This window comes from Canis aureus, chromosome 11 (genome assembly GCF_053574225.1).
Source record: "Canis aureus isolate CA01 chromosome 11, VMU_Caureus_v.1.0, whole genome shotgun sequence".
Classification (NCBI taxonomy): Eukaryota; Metazoa; Chordata; class Mammalia; order Carnivora; family Canidae; genus Canis; species Canis aureus.
This window is the reverse complement of record NC_135621.1, coordinates 3878924-3903085: the sequence shown is the minus strand read 5'-3', so window position 1 is coordinate 3903085 and position 24162 is coordinate 3878924. Positions and strand designations below refer to the sequence as shown.

General features: G+C 53.9%; 2 protein-coding genes across 4 annotated transcripts; one reads left to right on the top strand and one right to left on the bottom strand.

Moving 5' to 3' along the window:
- The first annotated feature begins 1788 nt into the window (after window positions 1-1788).
- B4GALNT1 (beta-1,4-N-acetyl-galactosaminyltransferase 1) lies at window positions 1789-15962 on the top strand. Its single transcript, XM_077913574.1, has 12 exons — window positions 1789-1846; window positions 9325-9546; window positions 10061-10279; window positions 10813-10977; window positions 11097-11203; window positions 11584-11624; window positions 11767-11947; window positions 13126-13224; window positions 13363-13553; window positions 13949-14089; window positions 14316-14556; window positions 15237-15962. The coding sequence occupies exons 3-12, from the start codon at window positions 10062-10064 to the stop codon at window positions 15452-15454; spliced, it is 1602 nt and encodes a 533-aa protein (XP_077769700.1). The 5' UTR covers window positions 1789-1846; window positions 9325-9546; window position 10061; the 3' UTR covers window positions 15455-15962.
- A 91-nt stretch (window positions 15963-16053) lies between these two features.
- Window positions 16054-22909, bottom strand: LOC144323275 (solute carrier family 26 member 10-like). 3 transcript variants are annotated; one of them, XM_077913564.1, is made up of 18 exons: window positions 22516-22909; window positions 21950-22060; window positions 21339-21496; window positions 21032-21196; window positions 20658-20810; window positions 19915-19997; window positions 19622-19769; window positions 19399-19512; window positions 18248-18325; window positions 18065-18160; window positions 17566-17672; window positions 17385-17454; window positions 17196-17312; window positions 17027-17060; window positions 16865-16947; window positions 16719-16773; window positions 16481-16587; window positions 16054-16180 (listed from the first exon to the last, which is right to left on the bottom strand). In XM_077913564.1, the coding sequence occupies exons 1-18, from the start codon at window positions 22874-22876 to the stop codon at window positions 16073-16075; spliced, it is 2148 nt and encodes a 715-aa protein (XP_077769690.1). In that variant the 5' UTR covers window positions 22877-22909; the 3' UTR covers window positions 16054-16072. The 3 variants fall into 3 exon arrangements, with proteins under 3 accessions (XP_077769690.1, XP_077769691.1, XP_077769692.1); XM_077913565.1 differs by having other exon boundaries at window positions 16425-16587; window positions 22516-22908; XM_077913566.1 differs by lacking the exon at window positions 22516-22909 and adding an exon at window positions 22397-22507.
- Between the last annotated feature and the right edge of the window lie 1253 nt (window positions 22910-24162).

Genomic DNA, 24162 nt, shown 5'->3' with positions numbered 1-24162 from the left:
GAGAGAAAGTCACTATTCAGCCGAGGCTGAATATCACCATCAAAGAAAGAAATGCTGAGATACAAGGACTAGCACAAGTTCTGTTAGAAATTCTAAATTAGGGGATCCCTGGGTGGCTCAGTGGTTTAGCGCCTGCCTTTGGCCCAGGGGGCGATCCTGGAGTCCCGGGATCGAGTCCCACATCGGGCTCCCGGCACGGAGCCTGCTTCTCCCTCCTCCTGTGTCTCTGCCTCTCTCTCTCTCTCTATCATAAATAAATCTTTTTAAAAAAAGAAATTAGTTATTATAATTTCACTGTTAAAATGTTTTACTACTCAATTTTTAAACATGTGACAGTAATGCGCTGGAACAATTTCTCAGACCATAATTGAATTACTAAATAGATGCTCACTTTCCACTTAAATAGTGCAGAAGCAAGACTTTCTTTTTAAATTTTTGCTTTGGGGGAACCCTGGGTGGCGCAGCGGTTTGGCGCCTGCCTTTGGCCCAGGGCGCGATCCTGGATCGAGTCCCACGTCAGGCTCCCGGCATGGAGCCTGCTTCTCCCTCCTCCTGTGTCTCTGCCTCTCCCTCTCTCTCTCTGTGACTATCATAAATAAATTTAAAAAAATAAAATAAGTTTTTGCTTTGAAAAAAAAATAAATAAATTTTTGCTTTGAAATAATATCAAACTTCAAAACTTGGAAAATATATACAGTGTCTCCACGTAGCTTCACCATTTTTTTGACATTTTGTCATATTTGTTTTTATCACTCTCTCCCCCTTTCTCTCTTTGTATGTATATACATACGCATATACACAAATTATTGTTTAATGTATTACATATGGTATACAGCTCATATAAAGTGTCATGAATAGTTATTAAATGAATACAATATAAATTATATATTATGTATACCACATGTACCTATATATATATATACATATATATATATACACAACACATACACATTACACATTGTATCATTTATTTTTTCCAAGCAAATTGAAAGTAGATTGCACACATCATGCCACTTTATCCCTTAACACTTCAGGGTATGTGTTCTAAGAACAAGGGTATTTTCTTAGGTAACCAGTTATCAGTTTCAGGAGATTTAATGTTTACCATTATTCTTTTTAAAAATATTTTTATTTATTTATTGAGAGAGAAAGGGAGTGAGAGAGAGCATGAGCGGGAGGGAGGGGCAGCGGGAGGGGGAGAAGCAGACTCCCCACTGAGCAGGGAGCCCAAGGAGGGGCTAGATCCCAGGACCACAGGATCATAACCTGAACCCAAGGCAGATGCTTAACTGAATGAGCCACCCAGGTGCCCCTCCATTTATCTTTTAATGAAAACCAAACTTTAAGCTATGACCTACAGTCCAATTTGATCAGGTGTCCCCCAAAATATCTGTTATAATATTTTTCCCCTCAAGGACAGGATGCAGTCTGGGACCACATGTTGCATTTGGCTGCTTCTTTAGTCTTTTACCCGAAACAGTTCCTCAGCTCTCCTTTATTTCTCATGACATTGACATAAAAAAAAAAAAAAAAAAAAAGACTGGCTAGGAGCTCATGGCTGGCTCAGTGGGTTGAGCATCCTGGCTCCCTCCTCAGTGGGGAGCCTGCTTCCTCCTCTCCCTCTGCCCTCACCCTCTCCCTTGTGCTCTCTCTCTCTCTCTGTTCTGTCTCTCAAATAAATGAATACCCACAAATCTTTAAAAAAAAAAAGAAAAGAAAGACTGACTAGTGTCCTTCATATATCTAAAATATTCCTCACTTGGGGTTTGTGTGTTTGCTCACATTTAGGATCCAGTTATACATCCCAGCCAGAAAACTACAGAGGTGATGCCCTGTCTTTCTCCAGGTAACACATCTGCAGGCACACAGTATGCGTCTGCCCCTCATCGATAATAGCAAACTTCCCCTGCCGCTTAGAGTTAGCACTCATTGATGATTCTAGCCCAACCCAATTTTTACTATGATAGCTGCAAAATTATTTTCCATTCCATCCCTTTGTTTGTATGCATTGGTTGGCATTTTCATTTATTATTTATTTATTTATTTATTTATTTATTTATTATCAGTGTGGATCATGGATTTCTGTTTTGTGAATGGTTTATAATTCATTCCTATCCTAAATTATTTTGGTGCTCAAACTTTCCCATATTCATGTAGTAGAAGCCCTTTCAAGCTGACTCCTATTTACGTCCTTTTAACATGCTCCCCCCTCCTTTTTTTATAGTACTTCATTGCTTTCTGACATTGCAGGTTCATCTTTAATTTTTCCTGTACCAACCCTGGGATAAAACTGGGAATGCATCCAAGGAGGCATGTTCCTTTTAGTGGAAAGGAGTATTAGATTTGGGTCTTTTGTTGATTACTACTAGTGTGTGTTTACTTCTAGGCAATGTTTATGTACATAGCTCTGCCATTTCTGAGCATCACTCCTTGTAATGTTGGCACAGTTATTAAGACACCTTTCCTTTCTAAAAGTACCAATTAAGCAACAGCTCCTGGACTTGCAAAATTTGGTTATTAGTGATAGTGGTAGATTTTCTAAAGTCACCAATTATTTACAGCCACATTCATCAATAAGTGGGGTTTAGGCACTCATTGAATCTGAGATAGCCAGGTGATTTGTTTGACAAATGAATAATAAAATATATATATTTATATTTATATCAAGAGAGAGAGAGAGAATGCTGTGTGAACTACAAGCAAGGCGGACTTTATAGCTTCCACTCTTACCCATTTGCTGCCCTGAGATTGCCTTGCCCCATGTTAGCTTATCTGGAGGGTGAAAGGCCATATGAAAAGAGAAGTTTGACCAAGAGCCAATAGCAACCTCCCATCACAGGAGTGATGGCAACTTGTATTATCTAGCCCCAGCTGAGCTGCCAGATGGCTGCAGCTACATGAGTAACCCAAGGCGACTATCAGAAAAACCACCCAATTGCAATTTTGTGTCCTGCTTAAAGGAAATCCTTTCTTGGAAAAACAGAGCTTTTCCCCTAAGGTCAGGAACATGGCAGGGATGTCCACAATCACCACTGCTGTTCAACATTAGTACTAGAAGTCCTACCTAAACAATCAGACAACAAAAAGAAATAAAAGGCATCTGGATTGCCAAGAAGAACTCAAACTCTCACTCTTCACAGATGACATGATATGCTATCTGGAAAACTCAAAAGACAAATATTGGGACAAATAATCCCATAATTACTAGAACTCATACAGGAATTCAGCAAAGTGGTGGGATATAAGATCAATGCACAGAAACCAGTTGGCTTTCTATACACTAATGATGAGACAGAAGGAAGAGTAATTAAGGAGTTGATCCCATTTACAACTGAACCAAAAACTATAAGATACCTCAGAAAAATGTAACCAAAGAGGCAAAGTACCTGTATTCAGAAAACTATAGAAAACTCATGAAAGAAATTGAGGAACACACAAAGAAATGGAAAAACGTTCCATGCTCATGGATTGGAAGAACAAATATTGTTAAAATATCTATGCTACCTAGAGCAATCCATACATTCAGTGCAATCCTTATCAAAATACCACCAACCTTTTTCACAGAATTGGGACAAATAATCCTAAAATTTTTATGGAACCATAAAAGACCTCAATTAGCCAAAGAAATGTTGAAAAAGAAAACCAAAGCTGATAGCATCACAATTCTGGACATCAAGCTGTATTACAAAGCTGTGATCATCAAGATAGCATGGTACTGGCACAAAAACAGACACATAGATCAATGGAACAGAACAGAAAACCCAGAAATGGGCCCTCAACTCTAGTCAACCAATCTTTGACAAAGCAGGAAAGAATATCCAATGGAAAAAGAAAAAGTCTCTTCAACACATGGTGCTGGGAAAATTGGACAGCCACATGCAGAAGAATGAAACAAGCCCATTTTTTCACACCATGCACAAAAATAGACTCAAAATAGATGAGAGACCTAAGAGCGAGAGAGGAATCAAAATCCTAGAGGAGAACATGGGCAGCAACCTCTGTTGTGACCTCAGCCAAGCAACTTCTTGCTAGACATGTCTCCAAAGGCAAGGGAAACAGGCAAAAATGAATTATTGGTACTTTATCAAGATTAAAAGCTTTTGCGCTGCAAAGGAAACAGTGGACAAAACCAAAAGACAACTGACAGAATGGGAGAAGATAACTGCAAATGTCTTATCACTTAAAGGGCCAGTATCCAAAATCTATAAAGAACTTGTCAGGGGGGATCCCTGGGTGGCTCAGCGGTTTAGCGCCTGCCTTTGGCCCAGGGCGCGATCCTGGAGTCCCGGGATCGAGTCCCACATCAGGCTCCCGGCATGGAGCCTGCTTCTCCCTCCTCCTGTGTCTCTGCCTCTCTCTCTGTCTATGATAAATAAATAAATAAATCTTAAAAAAAAAAAAAAGAACTTATCAGGGACTCCTGGGTGGCTCAGTGCTTAAAGTGTCTCCCCTCGGTTCAGGGCATGATTCTGGAGTCCTGGAATGGAGTCTCATATCAGGCTCCCTGCATGGAGCCTGCTTCTCCCCCTGCCTGTGCCTCTGCCTCTGTGTTTGTATTTGTGTGTGTGTGTGTGTGTGTGTGTGTGTGATTAATAAATAAATAAAATCTTTTTAAAAAAGAGCTTATCAAACTCAACACCCAAAGAACAAATAATCCAATCAAGAGATGGGCAGGAGACATGAACAGACATTTCTCCGAAGAAGACATCCACATGGCCAGCAGACACATGAAAAAATGCTCAACATCACTCGGCATCAGGGAAATACAAACAAAACCCCAATGAGATACCACCTCACACCAGTCAGGATGGCTAAAATTACCAAGTCAGGAAACGATGGATGTTGGCAAGGATGAGGAGAAAGGGGAACCCTCTTGCACTGTTGGTGGGAATGCAAGCTGGTGCAGCCACTCTGGAAAACAGTAAGGAGTTTCCTCAAAAAGTTGAAAATAGAGCTTATAACCTTATAACCCAGCGATTGCACTATTAGATATTTACTCCAAAGATACAAAATGTAGTGATCTGAAGGGACACCTGCACCCCAATGTTCATAATAGGCAAACTGGAAAGAGGCCAGATGTTCACTGACAGATGAATGGATAAAGATGTGGTATGTATATACAATGGAATACAACTCAAGCATCAAAAAAAAAAAAATGAAGTCTTGCCATTTGCAATGATGTGGATGGAACTAGAGGGTACTATGCTAAGTGAAATGAGTCAATCAGAGAAAGACAATTACCATATGATCTCACTTATCTGTGGAGTTTAAGAAATAAAACAGGATTATAGAGAAAGGGAGGGAAAAATAAAACAGGATGAAATCAGAGAGGGAGACAAACCATAAGAGACTCTTAACCAGAGGAAACAAACTGAGGCTCACTGGAGGGGAGGGAGTGGAGGGACGGGGTAACTGGGTGATGGGCATTAAGGAGGGCACCTGGTATAATGAGCACTGGGTATCATATAAGACTGATGAATCGGGATCCCTGGGTGGCGCAGCGGTTTGGCGCCTGCCTTTGGCCCAGGGCGCGATCCTGGAGACCCGGGATCAAATCCCACGTCGGGCTCCCGGTGCATGGAGCCTGCTTCTCCCTCTGCCTGTGTCTCTGCCTCTCTCTCTCTCTGTGACTATCATAAAAAAAAAAAAAAAGACTGATGAATCACTGACCTCCACCGATGAAACTAGTAATACAGTATATGGTAATTAATTGAATTTTAAATTTTAAAAAAGGAAATCCTTTATTTTTGAGGGGGGAGGGGCAGAGGAAAAGGAAGAGAGAGAATTTCAAGGAGACTCCTTGCCCAGCATGGAGCCCGATGTGGGGGCTCTATCTCACAACCCTGAGATCATGATGTGAGCCAAAATCAAGAGTCAGATACTTAACCAACTGAGCCACCCAGGCGCCCCAAAGAAAATCCTTTCTGAATATTTCCAAAAGCAGACTACAATTGTTGTTCTCACATATTTTTGAACTTTTATTCATGTATGATATACCTACAGTAAAGTATACAGATTGTAAGTATGCAGCTCAGCATATTTTCACAAAATAAACACATTTGTATCATCAGCACTCAGATGTAGAAACATAATTTTAATAACAGGACCCAGGTTGCCTTTACTCCCTTGTAGATAATATTCCCCTCCTTTGGAGAGAATTATAATCCTTACTACAAATATCATCTTTCTTTTTTTTTTTTTAGATTTTATTTATTTATTCATGAGACATACACACACACACACACACACACACACACACACACATACAGAGGCAGAGACACAGGCAGAGGGAGAAGCAGGCTCCATGCAGGGAGCCCGACGTGGGATTCGATTCCGGGTCTCCAGGATCAGGCCCTGGGCTGAAGGCTGCAGTAAACCGCTGCGCCACCAGGGCTGCCCTTACTACAAATATCATACATTAGTTTTGCATGTATTTAGTAAGTAGTTATCATACCATTTAATAAATAGTATCACACAGAACTGTAATACGTAATTTGTGTTTTCTTTCAGCATCATGAGTTATTGTGTATCGTTGGAGACCATCCACTCTCAGTGCTATAGAATAGTCTGTATTAGTTATTGGCTGCTGTGTAATACATTACCACAAATTTGGGGCCGTGAAACAGCAAACTGTATTCTATCAGAATGATAAGAGAATTCGCATATCACAATAAAATTCTGCGAACAGTTCTCTTAAAATCTTTATGGGTATTCTATGAATCTTACTGAGATTAACTCACTAATTACAAGAAAACCATAGCTACTTTGGGCTTCTGCATGGACTGTGGACAGACAACGCCTTCTTAAAAGTCTTATTATCAGATGGAACCATCCACTGAGGCACTGCCTCAGATCTTTCTTAACAAAGGATTTGTGGGTTTTTTAAAGATTTTATTTATTTATTCATGAGAGACACACTGAGAGAGGCAGAGACACAGGCAGAGGGAGAAGCAGGCTTCCTGCTGGGGGGTACCCCTGATGCAGGACTGATCCCAGGACCTCTGGATCACGACCTGAGCCTGAAGGCACTCAACCACTGAGCCACCCAGGCATCCCTTCACAAAGAATTTGCATTCACATCCTTGGCATTATTTTCAGATCTGTTTTCTCGAGAGTTCCCTAGATATGATCTTTGCCTGGAAGCCATCTTTGGATTTTAGTATCACTGGTCCTTGGGGAGGCTAAGCAGTGTCCAACCTAGCAATCCCCAGCTCCTTTCTGTTCAACATGCCTTCCTTTAGCTTATCTCTTGCTTTTCATTTTGACTGTCAGCAGCAAAAAGAGACCAGATGGCACCTTCAATATGCTGCTTAGACATCTTCTCAGTGAGATCTTCAGTTCATTTGGTGAGGTTTCTACCTCCCACCCCACCACAGGTACCAGAATTGCCAAACATAGCAAGATCTCCGTTCCTTGGGTTCTCTTATTTTGCCCACTTCCCTGCAACTGCAACATCCTCAAAGGCCATCTGACTTCTCACAAGCTCTTCAATATTTCTTGATCTTCACTGACACTCCTCAAATTCCCTCCTGCTTCTGCCAAGTCCCAGGTCCAAAGCCATTTCCACAATTTCAGTTTCTGTTATGGCAGCACCTCATATCCAGACTTCGGCCCAGCCCAAAAGCTAAAACCCATGCATAGGAGCCAATTATATACACTGTCCTGAATCTGCTTGCTTTTGCTTAGCAACTTTGGAGATCATTCAGTATCAGTAGATATAGTGTAGCCCAGTGTCCCATTGTCTGAGTGAGCTAGATCTTTAAATTTTAAAATGATTAATATTTACAATGTAAAAGACTAACACTTTAAATGTTAATAGATTTGCCAATTGCTCTCCTAAGTTGTATTAATTTACACTCACAACAATGTATGGCACAGGCTGTTTCTCCACATACCTGTGACCATGCAGTGTGTTAGCAAACTCTTTGGCCTTCACTAACTTGGTAGCCAACATTTCAGGGGGTGGTGTGATAGGTGAAACAGGTGAAAAGGATTAAGAGGTATAAACTTCTGGTTATAAATAATTCACTGGGATGAAAAGCACAACATAGAGAATATAGTCAATGTTGCAAAAATTGTGTTAAAAATTTCAGTCTTTCTATTTTGCATTTCATTTATTATGAATAAGGTCAAGTATAATTTTATACATTTAAAAGCCATTTTTATTTTTTCTGTCACCTGCCTAATCGTGATTTTTGTCCATTTTCAGGTAGTTGATCATCCTATTGATGTTTCAGAGCTCTTGAGGAAAATAGAGCTTTATCTGTCTTACATGTTGGAAAAGTTCCTTTCACAATTTGTCATTTATATCTTAAGTTTGCTTATAGAAATTCCTTCACCCATGGTTTTTGCATAGGCAAGTTTATTACTATTCCCTTTATATCTTGTTTAGAGAGTTTTTCTTCCTCTGCAAGATTGTAAAAAGAAACAAAACAGAACAGAACACAAAAACTCCATGATTTCCTTTACTGGTTTCGTTTTTAACATTAAAATTTGATAGATCTGGAATTTATTTTGGCATAACGAGAGTGAGAAACCCCCCTTCCCTCCGTCTGATCAGTCAGTTCATTGAACAACCCATCCTCGCCCCCCGCCCCCGCGTTCTCATTGTCTTCTACCCTCTTTAAGGTGTCTTTCTTTCTCTACTAGATCTTGACACATCTTTTATTAGAACCATGAAACTAGAGGACTTTGGGTAGTACCGTGAGTCCTGCTGTAGCGCAGGGAGTCTAAATGGGTCCGAGGCTTGCGGAAGCCGGGAGCCGACCTAGCCACTTCTCCCTCCGGCAGGTCTGCTGTAAGGGGCAGTTGGGGGAAGCAGGCCTTTGGATCACTGCTGGAGGTTTGCTATTTGATTGGGGTGGGGGGAGGTGGGGGGAGGACGGGAGGGAGGGTGTGAACCTGTCCTTATTAGCCACGCAAAGTCTTTATTTTCCAGGACCTAGTCTGGTTTCTTTTATGGCACCCTACCCACCCAAATCTTCCTTAACATGGAGTGGCAGGGCGCCCCGCCCCGTCGCCTCCAAAGCCCTCTTGGCGGGTCCCGGTCTATCGTCTGGATGACACGGAGGCTCCGGGCGCCCAGAAGCGAGCGGCGCCCCGCAGTGTCCTCGGCGCCCACCAGAAGGCGCCCGGGCGCCCGCGGTCCCCGCGCCCCCGGAGCCGCCGCCGCACCGCGCCCGGGAGCCGAGCCGCCGGGAGCCGCCTGAGCCTCCCCTCCTGGCAAGCGGCGCGCGGGCTCGGGCAGCCCCGCGGAGCTCCGGGCTGGGGTGCACGGTTTCTCAGCTCCGTCCACCCCCCCGCCCCCCCCCCCCGCCGCTGCAGGAAACGCCCAGAACCGCCGCGCGCCGCAGCCCACAAAGCCCGGAGCGTCGGAGCGCGGGAGGGGCTGGGCGAGCCCGGGACGGGAGAGGATCCCCCGGACACAGGCTCGCGCCCGGCTCCCCGCCCAGGCCGCCTCCGGCCCCATGAGGACCCCCCGGCCGGGGCCGAGAGCCTCCAGCAGCCCGGACGGAAGCCCTGCGGCGGCCTTGCAGCCCTAGACAGGTCAGTGCCCGCGCGGGATGGGGTCGCGCTGCGGCGGGAGGCTGCGCGCTCGCCGCCCCGCGCCCGGATCACACCGCCCGCTGCACCCACAGCGCCCGCGATTCTGCATTTTGCATGACAGGCAAGGTGTGGAGCTCACCGGGGGCCGGGTGATGCTCGGGCGGGGGCGGCGGGGCCGGCCGGGCGAGGACCCGCGGAGGCAGGGCGTTCTGGGGTTCGCTCCCCCCCCTCCCCGGCAGGCACCGCGTCCGGCGGCCCCTGCATCAACGCGCCGGGCCTGGGCGTGGAGGACACCGAGACGGAGATGCGGGAGGAGAATAAAGGAGGCTGCAGCCGCGAGGCCCGGGAGGGAAGCGAGGAGGGCGGGGGAACCATTCGCTGGGCGCAGCCCGGCGCGCCGCTGCGGAGGGCGCGGGGAGCCGGGAGCCGGCCGCAGGCTCTGGAAGCACCGGCCGCGGGGTCCCAGCCCACGCCTCCCCGCCGCGCCCTTCTCACCCTCCCTCCCGCCCGCCAGGATGCGGCTGGGCCGCCGGGCCCTCTACGCGCTGGTGCTGCTGCTCGCCTGCGCCTCGCTCGGGCTCCTGTACGTGAGCACCCGGGACGCGCCGGGCCTCCGGGCACCCCTGGCGCTGTGGGCGCCCCTGCAGGGCCCCCCCAGGCCGGAACTGCCGGACCTCGCGCCTGAGCCCCGCTATGCACACATCCCCGTCAGGATCAAGGAGCAAGTGGTGGGGTGAGTGCCAGGAGTGCTGGCGGCAGAGCGGCCCCCGCGGGGGGTGGCGTGCGCAGCCTTTGTCTCCCCGCACTGCTGAGCTCTGGTGTCTGGCTTCTCCTGACGAGCGGGGGTGGGGTGGGGGGTGGGGGGTTTCTAAGTCTTGAGCTGGGGAAAAAACAATCCCTCCTCCCAGAACCTTGTCGTGGTGATGGGAGGGGAGGATGTGCAGGCGGAGGAGGGCCCTCAAAGACTTTCTGATGCCCTGACGGTTCCACGTGAAAGGGGCCCCATGTGGGGTCCTGAACGGTGAGTAGGCAACTCTGAAATTCTAGCAGTTGGCCCTGTTCTACACTCTGTAAAATCCAGATTTGGGGGATGAGTCATGCCATGGGTGGTCTCTCCTCCTGGGAACTATTTGGAGAGCAGTGTTTAAGGGGACAGACATGGGATGGGCAGGGTTGAAAGCCAGCGTGCAGGGCACTGTGTAAATGCTTTGTGGGGCGACTGCAGCTGTATGGCTGGGCTCTGATGACCCTTCGTCCCTCCTCCAGGCTGCTCTCTGGGAACAACTGCAGTTGTGAGTCCAGCGGAGGGAGCCTTCACCTCCCCTTCCAGAGGCAGGTCCGAGCCATTGACCTCACCAAGGCCTTTGACCCCCAGGAGCTGCTGGCTGCCTCTGCCTCCAGGGAGCAGGAGTTCCAGGCCTTCCTTTCAAGGTACCAGCCTGAAAGGAGGGCGTGTCCCTGCAGCTGTGGAGCCTGGGAGGCCGGGAGGGAGGGCTGATGGGAAGGAGAGCTCCTCCGCATAGGATTCCTTCTCTGTCCTCCGCTGCCAGGAGCCAGTCCGCTGCTGACCAGCTGCTCATAGCCTCCGCCAACTCCCCTCTTCAGTACCCCCTGCAGGGTGTGGAGGTCCAGCCGCTCCGGAGCATCTTGGTGCCAGGTGGGGAGAATGAGCCTAGGGGATGACCCAAGCCACTTGGGGGGTGACAGAGCTCAAGATTGGGTGAGGAAGAATGAAGGAAGGTTGGGATGTGAAGCGGGGGAACTCCTGATGAGAGGGACTTGAGGGTGCCTGGGGGGCTTAGTTGGTTAAGCATGTCTGCCTGGGCTCAGGTCATGATCCCGGGGTCCCAGGCCATAAAGAGCTATTGCTTTAATGGGAAGGAGTAAAAAGTCAGTTACTTTAGGCTGCTGCCCAGCATGTGCCCTGCTGTGGCCTCAACAAAGAGGGATGGTGAGAAGGTGTGTGCTGTGTGTGATGAGGGAGAGAAGAGAAAGTGAAGGCTGGCTGTGATTCTTACTCCCTCTCCTTCCTCCCAGGGCTGAGCCTGCAGGCAGCTTCTGGTCAGGAGCTTTACCAGGTAAGAGGACACGATGCTGGGAAGGCCAGGTGGGCATTGAGGATGCTGGAGGGAGCCCAGGCTGCCCAAAGAAGGGATGGAGGAACCAGGGAGGCAAGAGGGTCCGAGGCCTAACCCTGTGCTCTCCAACCCCCACCCTCAGGTGAACCTGACTGCCTCCTTGGGCACCTGGAATGTGGCAGGGGAAGTGACTGGAGTGACTCTCAATGGAGAAGGCCAGCCAGATCTCACCCTCACCAGCCCAGGGCTGGACCATCTCAACCGGCAGCTACAACTGGTCATTTATAGCAGCCAAAGTTACCAGGCAAACACAGCAGACACAGGTGTGAGGCCTGGGTGGAGGCATGAGCAGGCTGGGTGAACAGAGAGCCCAGAAGTGCTGGAGCGGGCAAGTGACAGAGGATGTGGGAGACACTCGGGCAATGGCCAGAACTGCCCAGTCACACAATGGGCATTTCAACTAGGCCAGCAGGGCCAGGGAGGGAGAGAAGGGGCCTTTGTTCATCTGGGGCCAGAGCAGGCCAAAGGGAAACCCGAGCCTTGGGTGTGTACCCCCCTTCAGGCCAACCATGGGGGCCCAGGAAGTGACCTGCCCCAACTCAAGTTCTGTTCCCAACCCACCACTTACTAGAGGGCAAAGGGCTTTATAGCCCAGAGCTCCCATTTCTCCTCTAGCAAAAGAGGCACAGCTCTCCAAAGCTTGCTACACCAAACCTGCTCCCACTTTGGGGCCTTTGCACTTGCTGTTCCCTCTGCCTAGAATGCTCTTCCCCCAGATTTTTGCATGGCTGGCTCCTTCTTGTCATTTGGATCTCAGCTCAGATGTCTCCTCTTCATGATCACATTACTTGTTTTATTTTCCATTCAATGCTTACCAATGTCTGAATTTTATTTACTTAGCTTGAAACCAGACTGACTAGGTTCCTATCTCAGTTTTGTTGCTTAATAGTTGTGTAAATGTAGACAAGTTACCTAAATTATCTATGCCTTTTTCTGTAGTGGGAATCTACTTAATAGATAGCTCATGGGGATTAAGTGAGTTCACATATTTAAGGTAACTTAAAAAGTGCCTGCCACATAGTAAATGCTCAATAAGGTTAGCTTTTAATTAAATCTCTTTTTTAAATTTTTATTTATTTATTCAAGAGAGACAGAGAGAGAGAGAGAGGCAGAGACACAGGCAGAGAGAGAAAGAGGCTCCACACAGGGAGCCCGATGTGGGACTCGATCCCGGGACTCCAGGATCACGGCCTGGGCCGAATGCAGGTGCTAAACTGCTGAGCCACCCAGGGATCCCCTAAATCTGTTTTTTAAAATTAAATACTTTATTTTATTTCTCCCGCCCATTAGAATGTTGGTGCCAGGGGCCTAAAAACTTTGCATTCCTGTCCACCAGGGCCCAGAAAGATGGTACACAGACTAGGCACTTAAATATTGATTTACTTACAAGGGAATGTTATCCCAGCCTTAAGGAGCACGGCTTTGTATCCTTTCTTCCCAGTCCGGTTCTCCACGGAGGGACATGAGGCTGTCTTTACCATCCGCATAAGACACCCTCCCAACCCTCGGCTTTACCCACCAGGATCTCTACCCCAGGGAGGTGAGGTTCATGCATGTGGGGACCTAACTCCAGCGCTGGTGGGGAGAAGTTGGGAGAGGGTGACCCTGGGGGAAGACTCTTCTTGCTCCCCGCTTCCCACTCTGGGTCTCTGCACCTAACCCTGCCCCTCACTCCCAGCCCAGTACAACATCAGCGCCTTGGTCACCATTGCCACTAAGACCTTCCTACGTTACAATCGGCTCCGGGCACTCATCGCCAGCATCCGCCGCTTCTACCCAACGGTCACCGTGGTCATCGCCGACGACAGTGACAAGCCGGAGAGCATCAGAGGCCCCCACATCGAGCATTATCTCATGCCTTTTGGCAAGGTGCGCAGCCAGGGAGGGTGAAACGCTGAGCACCAGAGGGCGCCTTCAGTGTCTGAAAGTCCCTAGAGTAGTGATTCCAGAACTACTGGATGCCTGTTAGGCATGGCAATTCCGGGACCGTGAGCTCCAGCGGAGCAGGAATCGCGCCTGCCTTGCTCGCACTGCGTTCTTAGAACGTGCTTAGCACCTAGTGAGCGCTCGCTGAATAGGTGAGGGATGAATGCATGAATGAATGAGGGGCACTAACACCTTGCCCCAGGACGGTGACTCGGGGCCCTGGCAATGGGAAAACAGCTCTGGACTAAAGTGCAGGGAGGCGTCAGGAGAGAGGGAAAGGTGGCAGCGGGGCGGGGCCCTCCTCTGCGGCGTCACCAACCATCCATGCGCTCGCCCAGGGCTGGTTTGCAGGCCGGAACCTGGCCGTATCACAGGTGACCACCAAGTACGTCCTGTGGGTGGACGACGACTTCGTCTTCACCGCGCGGACGCGGCTCGAGAGGCTTGTGGACGTGCTGGAGCGGACGCCGCTGGACCTGGTAGGGGCGGGCCCGCCGGACGTGGGTGGGAGACGGGGCCCGGGCGGCCCTGGGACGGGCCCACGGGGGACCACGCTGCGAGCCCGCCCGCGGAGCCTGGGGCGATCTGGGGCCCGCAGGGGTGGAGCGAGAGAGGACGGGCCGGGAACCCGGGGGGTGTGCAGGTCCAGCCCCCACCCCACCCCCGTGTCCCTGCGCCCCCGGGCCACCCTCCCACTGCCCGCAGGTGGGCGGCGCGGTGCGCGAGATCTCGGGCTTCGCCACCACCTACCGGCAGCTGCTGAGCGTGGAGCCCGGCGCGCCAGGCCACGGGAACTGCCTCCGGCAAAGGCGTGGCTTCCACCACGAGCTCGTGGGCTTTCCAGGCTGCGTGGTCACCGACGGCGTGGTCAACTTCTTCCTGGCGCGCACCGACAAGGTGCGCGAGGTGGGCTTCGACCCGCGCCTCAGCCGCGTGGCGCATCTGGGTGAGTGGCGCCCCCTCCCGGCCGGGCCGCAGGGACACCGCGCCCCCGGGGCGCTGGAGGCACCACGTATCCCGCACCCACCAAGAGTTACCGAGAGCCCACCCTGCCGGGCCGCACACCACTCAAGCCTCCACGCCCAGCACAGCCACTGCCACCCGCCACCTTTACTCCACGGCCAGCTGCGTCCCCTGTTCAGGCCACCCTTCTAGAGCAGCCCGCTCAGTGCACCTAGTGCACATTTAGGTGTGTGTTGGGGAGGCCTGAGTGGGGCTCGTTATCAAAGCACAAGGTTAAAATGTGGAGTCCATTTTATGGAAGAGTGAAACTAAGACCCCAAAGAATTTTTTTTTTTTTAATTTTTATTTATTTATGATAGTCACAGAGAGAGAGAGAGGCAGAGACACAGGCAGAGGGAGAAGCAGGCTCCATGCACCGGGAGCCCGACATGGGATTCGATCCCGGGTCTCCAGGATCACGCCCTGGGCCAAAGGCAGGCACCAAACCGCTGCGCCACCCAGGGATCCCAAGACCCCAAAGAATTAATTACTAGCCCAAGGGCCCTGGAAATGGGGCCCCTTCATGTGCACCCTCCATACCCCAAATCTCAGTTCTCCCTGAAGGGTTGGCTTTCTGTACCCTTCAGACCCTTCACTGAGTACTCTCCCTCCCTCCACCCCCAGAATTCTTCCTGGATGGGCTTGGTTCCCTTCGGGTGGGCTCCTGCTCAGACGTCGTTGTGGATCATGCATCTAAGCTGAAGCTGCCTTGGACATCAAGGGATGTGGGGGCAGAGACTTATGCCCGGTACCGTTACCCAGGATCACTGGATGAGAGTCAGGTGGCCAAACACCGCCTACTCTTCTTCAAACACCGGCTGCAGTGCATGACTTCAGAATGACGGCCACTCAGGGCCTTCAGACTGTCAGGCTGGGCCTGCCGCCTCGTCCCTGCCAGGAATTTCTAGCAAACCCCACCACCCAGTGACCACTCCACTGACTGTCCCCGATCCCCTTCAGAATGTGATCCCAAATAGGGGCTTGTCCTGGTGACACTCCTCCTTTCTGCGAGTGCCCAGGGACGTGATGGAGCCATAACTCGTCCCACAGCCAGTGCCAAGTCCTCCCCCTACCCCTTTCTCATGGGGCAGTAAGTGTGGGGGGGGTCGCTTTCTAAGTGCCAAAGAGCCCATGGGGACCCTAAGAAAACTAAAGTGGAACTATTCTTCTCTCATCTTCTTGGGACTGAGGGATTGGGGAAGCCCCCAACATGTATTCCCAGGGCTGTGCTCCTCTTCCTCATCTCTGGATCCAGGACTCCGCACCGGCTCCAGCCCCACCCCCCATGGAGACAACGGTTGACTCTGGAGCTGGAGTGAGGCCTGGTGAACACACATTTCATGAAAGCCATTCGTAGTCGTGTCTGCAATGCTGTGGGCATGGAGAAAGGGGCACCAAGGGTCAGCGTGCGGACACCCACACTCACATCATGGACCCCAGAGGCTCTCAGCTTTGTTTTATTAGTTATATGAAGTAAGGCCACTCCCCACACACATACTGCTGGGGCCCTCCGCACTCCAGATGACAGGGTCAGACCCACACTGTGCAAGTCTTTGGACCAGTAGCTCCTGGAAAAGAGAGGGGGCATGACAGGAATAGCTCAGGTGCTCTCCTCCCTCACTCAGCCTCTGGCAGTCCTCTGAGGGGCACACCACCCAACTGAAACCTTAGCTCCTCACTTCATGCAGAGCAGGGCCCAGGCCCCCTGGCTTAGCCTGAGATGGATGAATCATTTCCTCCCCGCCCCCCTCCAGCTCCCTTCTCAGTCCCCTTCCCCAAGCCCTCTGCCTAGATCTTCAGCCACTGACTCACATGTGACCTGCCATAGCCCAGCGCCTCCTGGATTTCACTTGCTACTGCGTCCTCACCAGTCTCTCCAGGGCATGAGCAGCTGCATCCTGGACACTGACAAACAGCTGTTCTGGGGTCACTCTGTCTAGGAGTCCTGCCTGGGTCAGTGTCCCCAGCACTGAGGCTGTGAAGAGAGGCGGGTCAGGTTCTTAGGCCCCAAAACGACACTGTGTCCTTCTCCCCCACCCCCCACACCACCAAGTGTCCAGTCACTCCCCAGTCTCCAGGGCCCTCCGCCCTCCACACCTCCCTCACCATGACACTGAGCCAGGAGAAGGTGGATCCCGGCATCTCGGCATCGGCTGGCCAGCTGCGGAGATGGGGCAGGGGGTTAAATCCTACCACAGAGGATATGCATGGGACCATATGGGACCTTGTCCTCAACCTACCCTGTCCCTCACCTGTACCACTTCTCTGGCTCCAGCAGCATCCGCAAAGGTGATACCACTGCAGTCTAGGACCACCACTCTGACGGGCTCAGCAGCTAGGATGGGAGAAGGCAGGAGTAGCCAGCCGCCTCCAGGGCTCATACCCAAGTCTCCCTCCTTGTCCTCCCATCTCACCTGCATCAGGGGGGCCATCTGCCTTCGGAGCCTCCTGTGAGCAGAGAAGGGCAGTTACCTCCTCCAAGACGCAAGCGTGAACGAGCACCCCTCACAATGACCCCCTTCAGAAGACCCACGTGCCCCCCACCGCCAGGGAAGCCACACTCTCTTTGACCAGGTCTCTCACCTTGCCTGCTTCTCCAAGTCCCAGCTGCCACTCCAGGCTGCGGCGAAACTGCCCACGGGTCCCAAAGTAGAGCGGCGCTGGATAGCTCAGGACGCAGAGCCCCCGGGCCTTGCGGAGCTAAGATGTCAGAGGGTCAGAAAAACATGTGGGTCTAATCTTGCCCTCCCTCTCTGTCTGGAGCCCACCCACCTTGTGGCTCTCCCTGAGTGGCCTGTAGAGTTCCGTCCCCTCGGCAAGTCCAAGTGCCAGGCACTGCACCCTGGGCAGGAAGCTGGGGTCAGATTCCCAGCCTGGCCTGGCTGGAGACTCACCCCAAGCACCTGTTCTCTCCCCCAGCCCTCTCCCCGACTCCTCTCATCTGTCCTCCCACCTCTGGGTGCGGCAGACCACGGTCATCATGGAGAAGACCACACCTACGGCCAGGCCCAGGTCCACGCTCAGGATCACTACGGCCACCCATGTGACCATCCACACGGCCTGCAGGACATGGATGGGAGTGAACGCCAGGCCATCGCGTCTAGGGCAGGAGGTCCTGGGGCAGGGACTGCCAAGGCCAGTGATAGGGGTGGCCCAGGAGAAGGTAGGAAGAATAGGAAGGAATAGGATCAACCCAATGGGGATATAGGTCAAATATAATGACCCCACCCGTGCAGCCGCTGGGGAGTCACAGATATTCAGGCCTGAAGGGTTCAAATCCCATCCTCCACCTTGTGTCTGAGTCTTGGGATTAGGAAATATGCGTGTTGGGGGTGGGGAGGGCACCAGAATTTAGGAGTGGGACAGCTAGCTCCAACCTGGGGGGTAGAGGCTGGGGATGCTGGGGAATGGGAGGGGGCAGTCCAGGGTTACGTGACGCTGCCACTTCTCACAAAGTCCATGCGGCTGATGCGCCACAGTTGTGGAAGTTCCTGCATCTGGAAAAACATCTGGCGCATGCTGGAGATGTTGATGCAGGCCAGGACAGCCTTGGGGCAGAGGAGGCAAGCTGAGGCCCGACGCCCTGGAATGTAACCACTCCTCCTGGTCCCCCCCATCCCTCCTGTGCTCCTTACCTTGGGCAGATAATAGAAGAAGGGCCCCAGCCACAGCAGCACTGACAGGACAACTATGCAGGAGAAGAGACCTGCCAGCTAGAAGGAGGGAGGGATGGAAGCAGAGAAGGAAGGGGACCTCATCCACCCCCCTGGGAAAGCTGGTCCCCCTGCCCCTCTGCCTCATCTTCCCTGGAAGTCTCGCTCCTCCCAAAGCCCCTTCCATGAAGATACTCCTCAGTCTGCAGCTCCCTTCTTGGTATACCGCCTCTCACACCCACCTCCCCTCTCCCAGTCAAACGCCTCTCTTCACCAGTCTCTACCTGGATAGAGTTCAACTTCCCTATTTTGTAACCCGTGTCCATCCTAAAAGCCACTGTTGGATTACTCTAAAAGTAGGCTAACCACATTTTTAGGGAACTGGCAAAGTAGGAAACCAGAAATTAAGGGGTAGATTTTCATATGTTCTTTTTTTTTTTTAAGATTTATTTGAGAGAGCAGAGCATGCGAGAGAGGACAGTGGGGGTGAGAGGGAGAGGGACAAGCAGACTCCCCGCTGAGCAGGGTGTGGGTGTGGGGCTCGAGCTCAGGACCCTGAGATCATGACCTGAGCCCAAGGCAGACGCTTAACCGACTGAGCCACACATACCCTCTGTGATTTTTTTCTCTGTGATTTTTTTTAAGATTATTTGTTTATTTATTCATAGAGACACACACACAGTGAGAGAGAGGCAGAGACACAGGCAGAGGGAGAAGCAGGCTCCATGCAGAGAGCCTGATGTGGGACTTGATCCAGGGTCTCCAGGATCATGCCCTAGGCTGCAGGCAGTGCTAAACCGCTGCGCCACCAGGGCTGCCCTGTGATTTTTTTTTAAAAGAAAATGTCCTCATGGGGGAGGGAAATCTCTCAACTTTACAGTTTAGTTTTGTTTTTATTTTGAACTACATACGGGGCGCTGTAAATTTTTTCGGTGCTTATAGTCTACAGAGGTCTTAATGGAGCTTTATCATCTTCTATCCTACCTAGAAAATCCCACCCCTTCACTCACTTTCAGATTCCTATCCTCCTCTATACGGCTGCCCTGTGGGTATCTCCCAACCCTCCACCTGTTGCGCCACCACCCCAACCTGGATACGCACCGCTTTCTTCTCACCCAAGGACGTGCTCTCACCTGTGTATTCCCACCAGCATCCACTAGGAGGCTGGTGGTGGCCAATGTGGCAGAGTTGGGAAAGCAGGAGAAGAGGGAGGAGATGAGGTTGGAGACACCATGGGCCAAGAGCTCCTGGAGGGAAGTGGTGAGATGAACAGGAGAGAGACAAAGGCATTTGGGGGGGGGGGCATCAGATGAGGGAGTTGTCTCCTGAATGAAATGGGGGTCCTCAGGGTCCCACCTGGTTGGAGTCAATAGTATAGCTATACTTGTCTGCATAGATGGAGGCCAGGGAGGCGGACACAGCAAAAGCAACCAGTGCGATGGGCAGCGAGTCAGCCAGAATCCTGGGCAGCTCAGCCAGGTTAGGGAGGTGGGGTTGGGGAAATCTGGAGAGAGAGGGATGTGGGGTGAGGATGGGTTGGGTCTCAGGAGGATATGGGGGAGACAGAGAAAATGGGGTGGGGCAGGTCAAGAGGACACGTTGGGTGTGAGCAGTGTGAGCAGAGCAGGCTGGCGTCTTGATTCTCTTACCCCCCAGGCAGCAGCCCCACTATCTGGACGTTGTATCTTGTGTCCAGGGAAGAGGTGAAGCAGAGCACAGAGGCCAGAAGCACCTGGGAAAGAGAACAAATTAGAGCAAGGCCGAGATGGGCTTCCCTGCAGAGGCTAGAAAGAGCTTCACCTGAGAGAGGATCCCGAGGCAGTTAGTGTTTGCAGAGGCCCAGCACCTGGGGCCACTGGGAGGTGCCGGGAGGTGCCTGATGCCGACTTAGAGTGGAGGACGGTGGGGATGGGAGAGAGGAGCGAGGTGCACCCGAGGTTATGGAAAGAGATGGGCGGGAGGAAGGAGAGGGCCTCCCACCAGGCACTGGAGGCCGCGAGGAGGCCGAGACTTTCTCGGCAGGAGAGCCGGGCTATATCCAGGCACATACGACGTAGGGTGGGGCCGCAGGACGCGTATTCAGTTGGAGAGAGAGAGAAACGCGGGGGGGAGGGGCGTGGGAGGGAGGGGAACGGGACCCGAAGGCCCGATGGGTGCGGGGAGGGCGCGCAGTGGCGGTGCTGTGGCGGGGGGCGCCGCGAGCAGGACGAGCCCTAGGGAGAGGGCGAGGTGGGACCGCGCGGCGGGGTTCCGAGGCTCCCGGCGTCCGGGGAAAGGCCCGGGAAAGGCCGCGGGAGCGCAGGACCCTCCACGAGGGGGCGGCAGCGGCCAGCGCCCACCTGCGGGCGAGGTCTGCGCGGGGCGGGGCGGGGCGGCGCGGGGCCATCCTCACCATGACGATCTCCCCCGGGATCGGGGTGGGCAGCCTGTCTCGGAATCTCACGTTCAGTTCTTTGACGGGCACGAGCAGCGCCAGGCTGAGCGCCGAGATGGTCAGCTCGGCCGGACTGCTCCGGGGCAGCGCGGTCAGCACGGCGGCCAGCGTCTGCGGGCGGGCGGTGCGCGGGCCGTGAGCGGGCGGTGCGCGGGGCCGGGCCGCCTGCAGCCAGCGCGCACCCCCCGCCCGGGCGAGGCGCCCCGGCTCCCAGCAGGCCCCCGCCTCCGCGACCCCCCGCCCCCGCATCCCTCCACTCGCCGGCCTCCCTTCCCCTCCCGGTCCCCCTCCGGCGCGGCTGGAAACCGCTCCTCGCTGCTCTCCGCCCCCACCTTGAAGAGCGCGAAGCAGCCGATCTGGCGCGGGAGGGGCAGCCCCAAAAGGCTGGGCAGCTGGGACACGAGCACGTGCAGCGCGGCCCCGCTGGTCAGCGCCTTGACCACGGGCTCGGACAGAAAGGTGGACAGGACGCCGAGCTGCAGCGCGAACATGCCCAGCTGCGGGGGGAGGGGCGCGTCAGCGCGGCCGAGGAGCGGGCCCTCCCCGCACCCCCCCGCCCGCCGCCCCCGCGCGGCGCTGGGCCCTCGCTCCCTCCCTGCCCAGCTCCCCGGCCGAGCTCCCCCCCAGGACCCCCCTCACCATCAGAGCCCCGCTCGCGAAGGCCAAGGCCGCGGCCGCGCCAACCCGCTGCGCGTCCAGCTCTTCTCTCCCGATTGCGCTCAGGTTGCCCCCGAGGGGTTCGGGCACCAGCCGCTCCACGGCCGAGCCCGTCATCAGGCTGAGAACCGCGAAAGTCCCTAGGGCCGGGGACAGAGATCAACGGCGCCGCCGCCTGGGGCCGCGCCTTCCTAGACGGGGCTGCTCTGCGGAGGAGCGGGGTCGCTGCTGCCGCAGTCGGGACCTGCCGCGAGGTCGGAGGCGGGGGGCACAGCCGCATCCTGCCCCTCCTGCCGAGCCCGGCTGTGCGCCCCGTTGGGTGACCGCGCGTCTCTTTCCCCCTCTCCCAAGTCCCAGAGACGTTCACTGCAGCTAATTGCACGGGGGAAGTAAGGTCCAAGAACACCGCTTCTGTTTGCACCCACTCAGCCCCCAGCAAGGGCCGAGGTTCCTTTCCTGACAGGGTGGCGGCAGGCGGAGGGGGGGCAAGGGAGGGGAAGGACGGGATCGCGCTAAGGAGCTCACAGGAACCGCAGTCTCAGCCCGCTGTCCACTGTCACCCCGCAGAGGAGAGGAGTCACCGGGTCACTCACCGGTGGACAGGTGTCTCCCGGTCCCCAACAAGGTGTAAATGAGGACGGGGAAGAAAGAAGTGTAGAGTCCGAACACTGGAGGCACCGAGGTCAGGAGGGCAAAAGCCATGCCTGGGGGAGAAGGAGGAGGAAAGATCTTGGGGTGTGTGCCGGGCGGGCCGGGGGAGGTGAGCAGCCTCCGGGAGACAGCCCTCGGCGCACACTCTTAGGGGCTGGCAGGGAGGCGCTAAATCATCCCGCAGGAGGGAACCGACGGGTTAACAGGCTCGGTGGGAGGTCGTGGGGCGGCCAAGGTCACAGATCCTTGTCGGCCGCTGGGGGGTCGGGGTGCGGGTGTTGTGCCTCTCTCCAGGTCCCTGACCCGAGACGTGTCCAAGACTTCTGGGAGGATTGCGCAAACGAGGGGAGCTTGGGGGTGGGGACCTGCCGCAGCCCCGTAGTCCTTACCCAGAACTTGGTCTCACATCCGGTCTCCGCACCCTCGGCCCCGCGGGTCCCCAGCCCCTGCGCCTCCCCGACGCCCTCCGGGGCCGGACCCCTGGCCGGCGAGCGTTGCGGCCGCTCACCCTGCGGCACGTGCACGATGCCCACGGTCACTCCGGCCACGGCATCCCCGAGCAGCCAGGCCCGCCAGCGGTAGCGGGGCAGCCAGCGCAGCGGGGGCAGCCGGGCCCGCAGCAGGCGCCCCGCCCCCGGCCCCGAGCGCGCGCCGGCCCGCCGCGCCCGCCGCGCCCACCGCGCCCACCGCCCGCACGGCCGCGACCCGCGGGGCTCGGCGGGCAGCTCGGGCTCCGGCTCGGCGTCCCCGAAGAGCTGCTGGAACCGAGCCTCCGTGAGAGGCTCCCTGAACTTGGCGCCCAGAGGGGACTTGAGGTCCGAGGTCTCTCCCAGGCCCGGGCAGGTCCCCGCGCCCGGGAGCCCACTCATTGTGCCCTCGGCTGCCTCCACCGCCGCCGGGTCTTAAATAGCCCTCCGCCCGCTGCCCCGAGGCCCGCCTCCGAGAGGCAGGGTCCAATCCCGCCCCGAGGGCGCCCTCTCTTGGGGACCTTCTAGGGCCCGGAGAGAGCAGAGGCTTGGGGAGAGGGCATCCCTGTTAGGCGTGTCCTGAGACATCCTTGGCAGGGTCGCTGGCTCTGGAGCTTGCTGGGGTGGGGCGACGGCGGGGGTGTGGAAAGGTGTAGGGACAAGACACGAAGGCCCGAAGACCAGCGCATTCTCAACACCCAACACCCCCTTTTTACCATTCCTAAGCCTTTTGAGACTCTGGCCACCTTGTTCTGGGCTCCTCTCTGCATTGGCCCTTTGGGAGGAGGCAGCTGCCTCTTTGAGTGTCACCCCTCATTCCCAGGGCCTCTACATTCTCCCCAAGAAAGTTCAGTGTGTCCCCCCAACACACACATGCCTCTCCCCCCAGACCCAATGCTCATGGGATATACAGCTTTCCCCAAGAAAGTGTCCCCCCAGACCCAATGCTCATGGGGGTATACAGCTTTCCTCAAGAAAGTGTCCCCCCAGATGCAATGCTCATGGGGGTATACAGCTTTCCCCAAGAAAGTGTCCCCGAGACCCAATGCTCATGGGAGTATACAGCTTCCCCCCAGACCCAATGCTCATGGGGGTGTACAGCTTTCCCCAAGAAAGTGTCCCCCCAGACCCAATGCTCATGGGGGTGTACAGCTTTCCCCAAGAAAGTGTCCCCCCAGACCCAATGCTCATGGGGGTGTATAGCTTTCCCCAAGAAAGTGTCCCCCCAGACCCAATGCTCATGGGGTATACAGCTTTCCCCAAGAAAGTGTAAGGGGGCTCTGTTGGCAGAGCAGTTTCACAGACTGCTAAGATCGGAGGCAGCTACCTTTTCGGATTGGGATGACAAAGAAGCACCACCCACACCTCTACTGGGAGCTGGGCCTAAATTCCCAGTTCAGGACCTCAGGGGAGATACTGAACAGATAGGAAATTTGGATTTTACTTCTTAGGAGCCAAAAAAACATGAAGTGCCATTTATTACAGTCCAGTGCTAATTACAAAGTTGGCACTCAAAACCACATTGTGGTTAAATTAAGTTCAAAAGGGTCATGCACCCACCTCATGTACCTCTGTGGTCCCTCAAAAGAGACAAAGGTTCTGAGCTCCAGAATCCTATTTTCCCCATCCCCTCCTCCATTTACAAGAATACTTGGCACCCCTCCGCATCACCCTCTGGTCCCCAGTCC

Coding starts and splice junctions, on each gene's coding strand:
- B4GALNT1 (XM_077913574.1), top strand. CDS start 10,062: ATGCGGCTGGGCCGCCGGGCCCTCTACGCGCTGGTGCTGCTGCTCGCC. Junction 10,978..11,096: donor TTCCAGGCCTTCCTTTCAAG/GTACCAGCCTGA, acceptor CTCCGCTGCCAG/GAGCCAGTCCGCTGCTGACC. Junction 11,204..11,583: donor CCGGAGCATCTTGGTGCCAG/GTGGGGAGAATG, acceptor CCTTCCTCCCAG/GGCTGAGCCTGCAGGCAGCT.
- LOC144323275 (XM_077913564.1), bottom strand. CDS start 22,876: ATGAGTGGGCTCCCGGGCGCGGGGACCTGCCCGGGCCTGGGAGAGACC. Junction 21,197..21,338: donor TCGCGAGCGGGGCTCTGATG/GTGAGGGGGGTC, acceptor CTCCCCCCGCAG/CTGGGCATGTTCGCGCTGCA. Junction 16,774..16,864: donor GAGCCAGAGAAGTGGTACAG/GTGAGGGACAGG, acceptor CCATCTCCGCAG/CTGGCCAGCCGATGCCGAGA.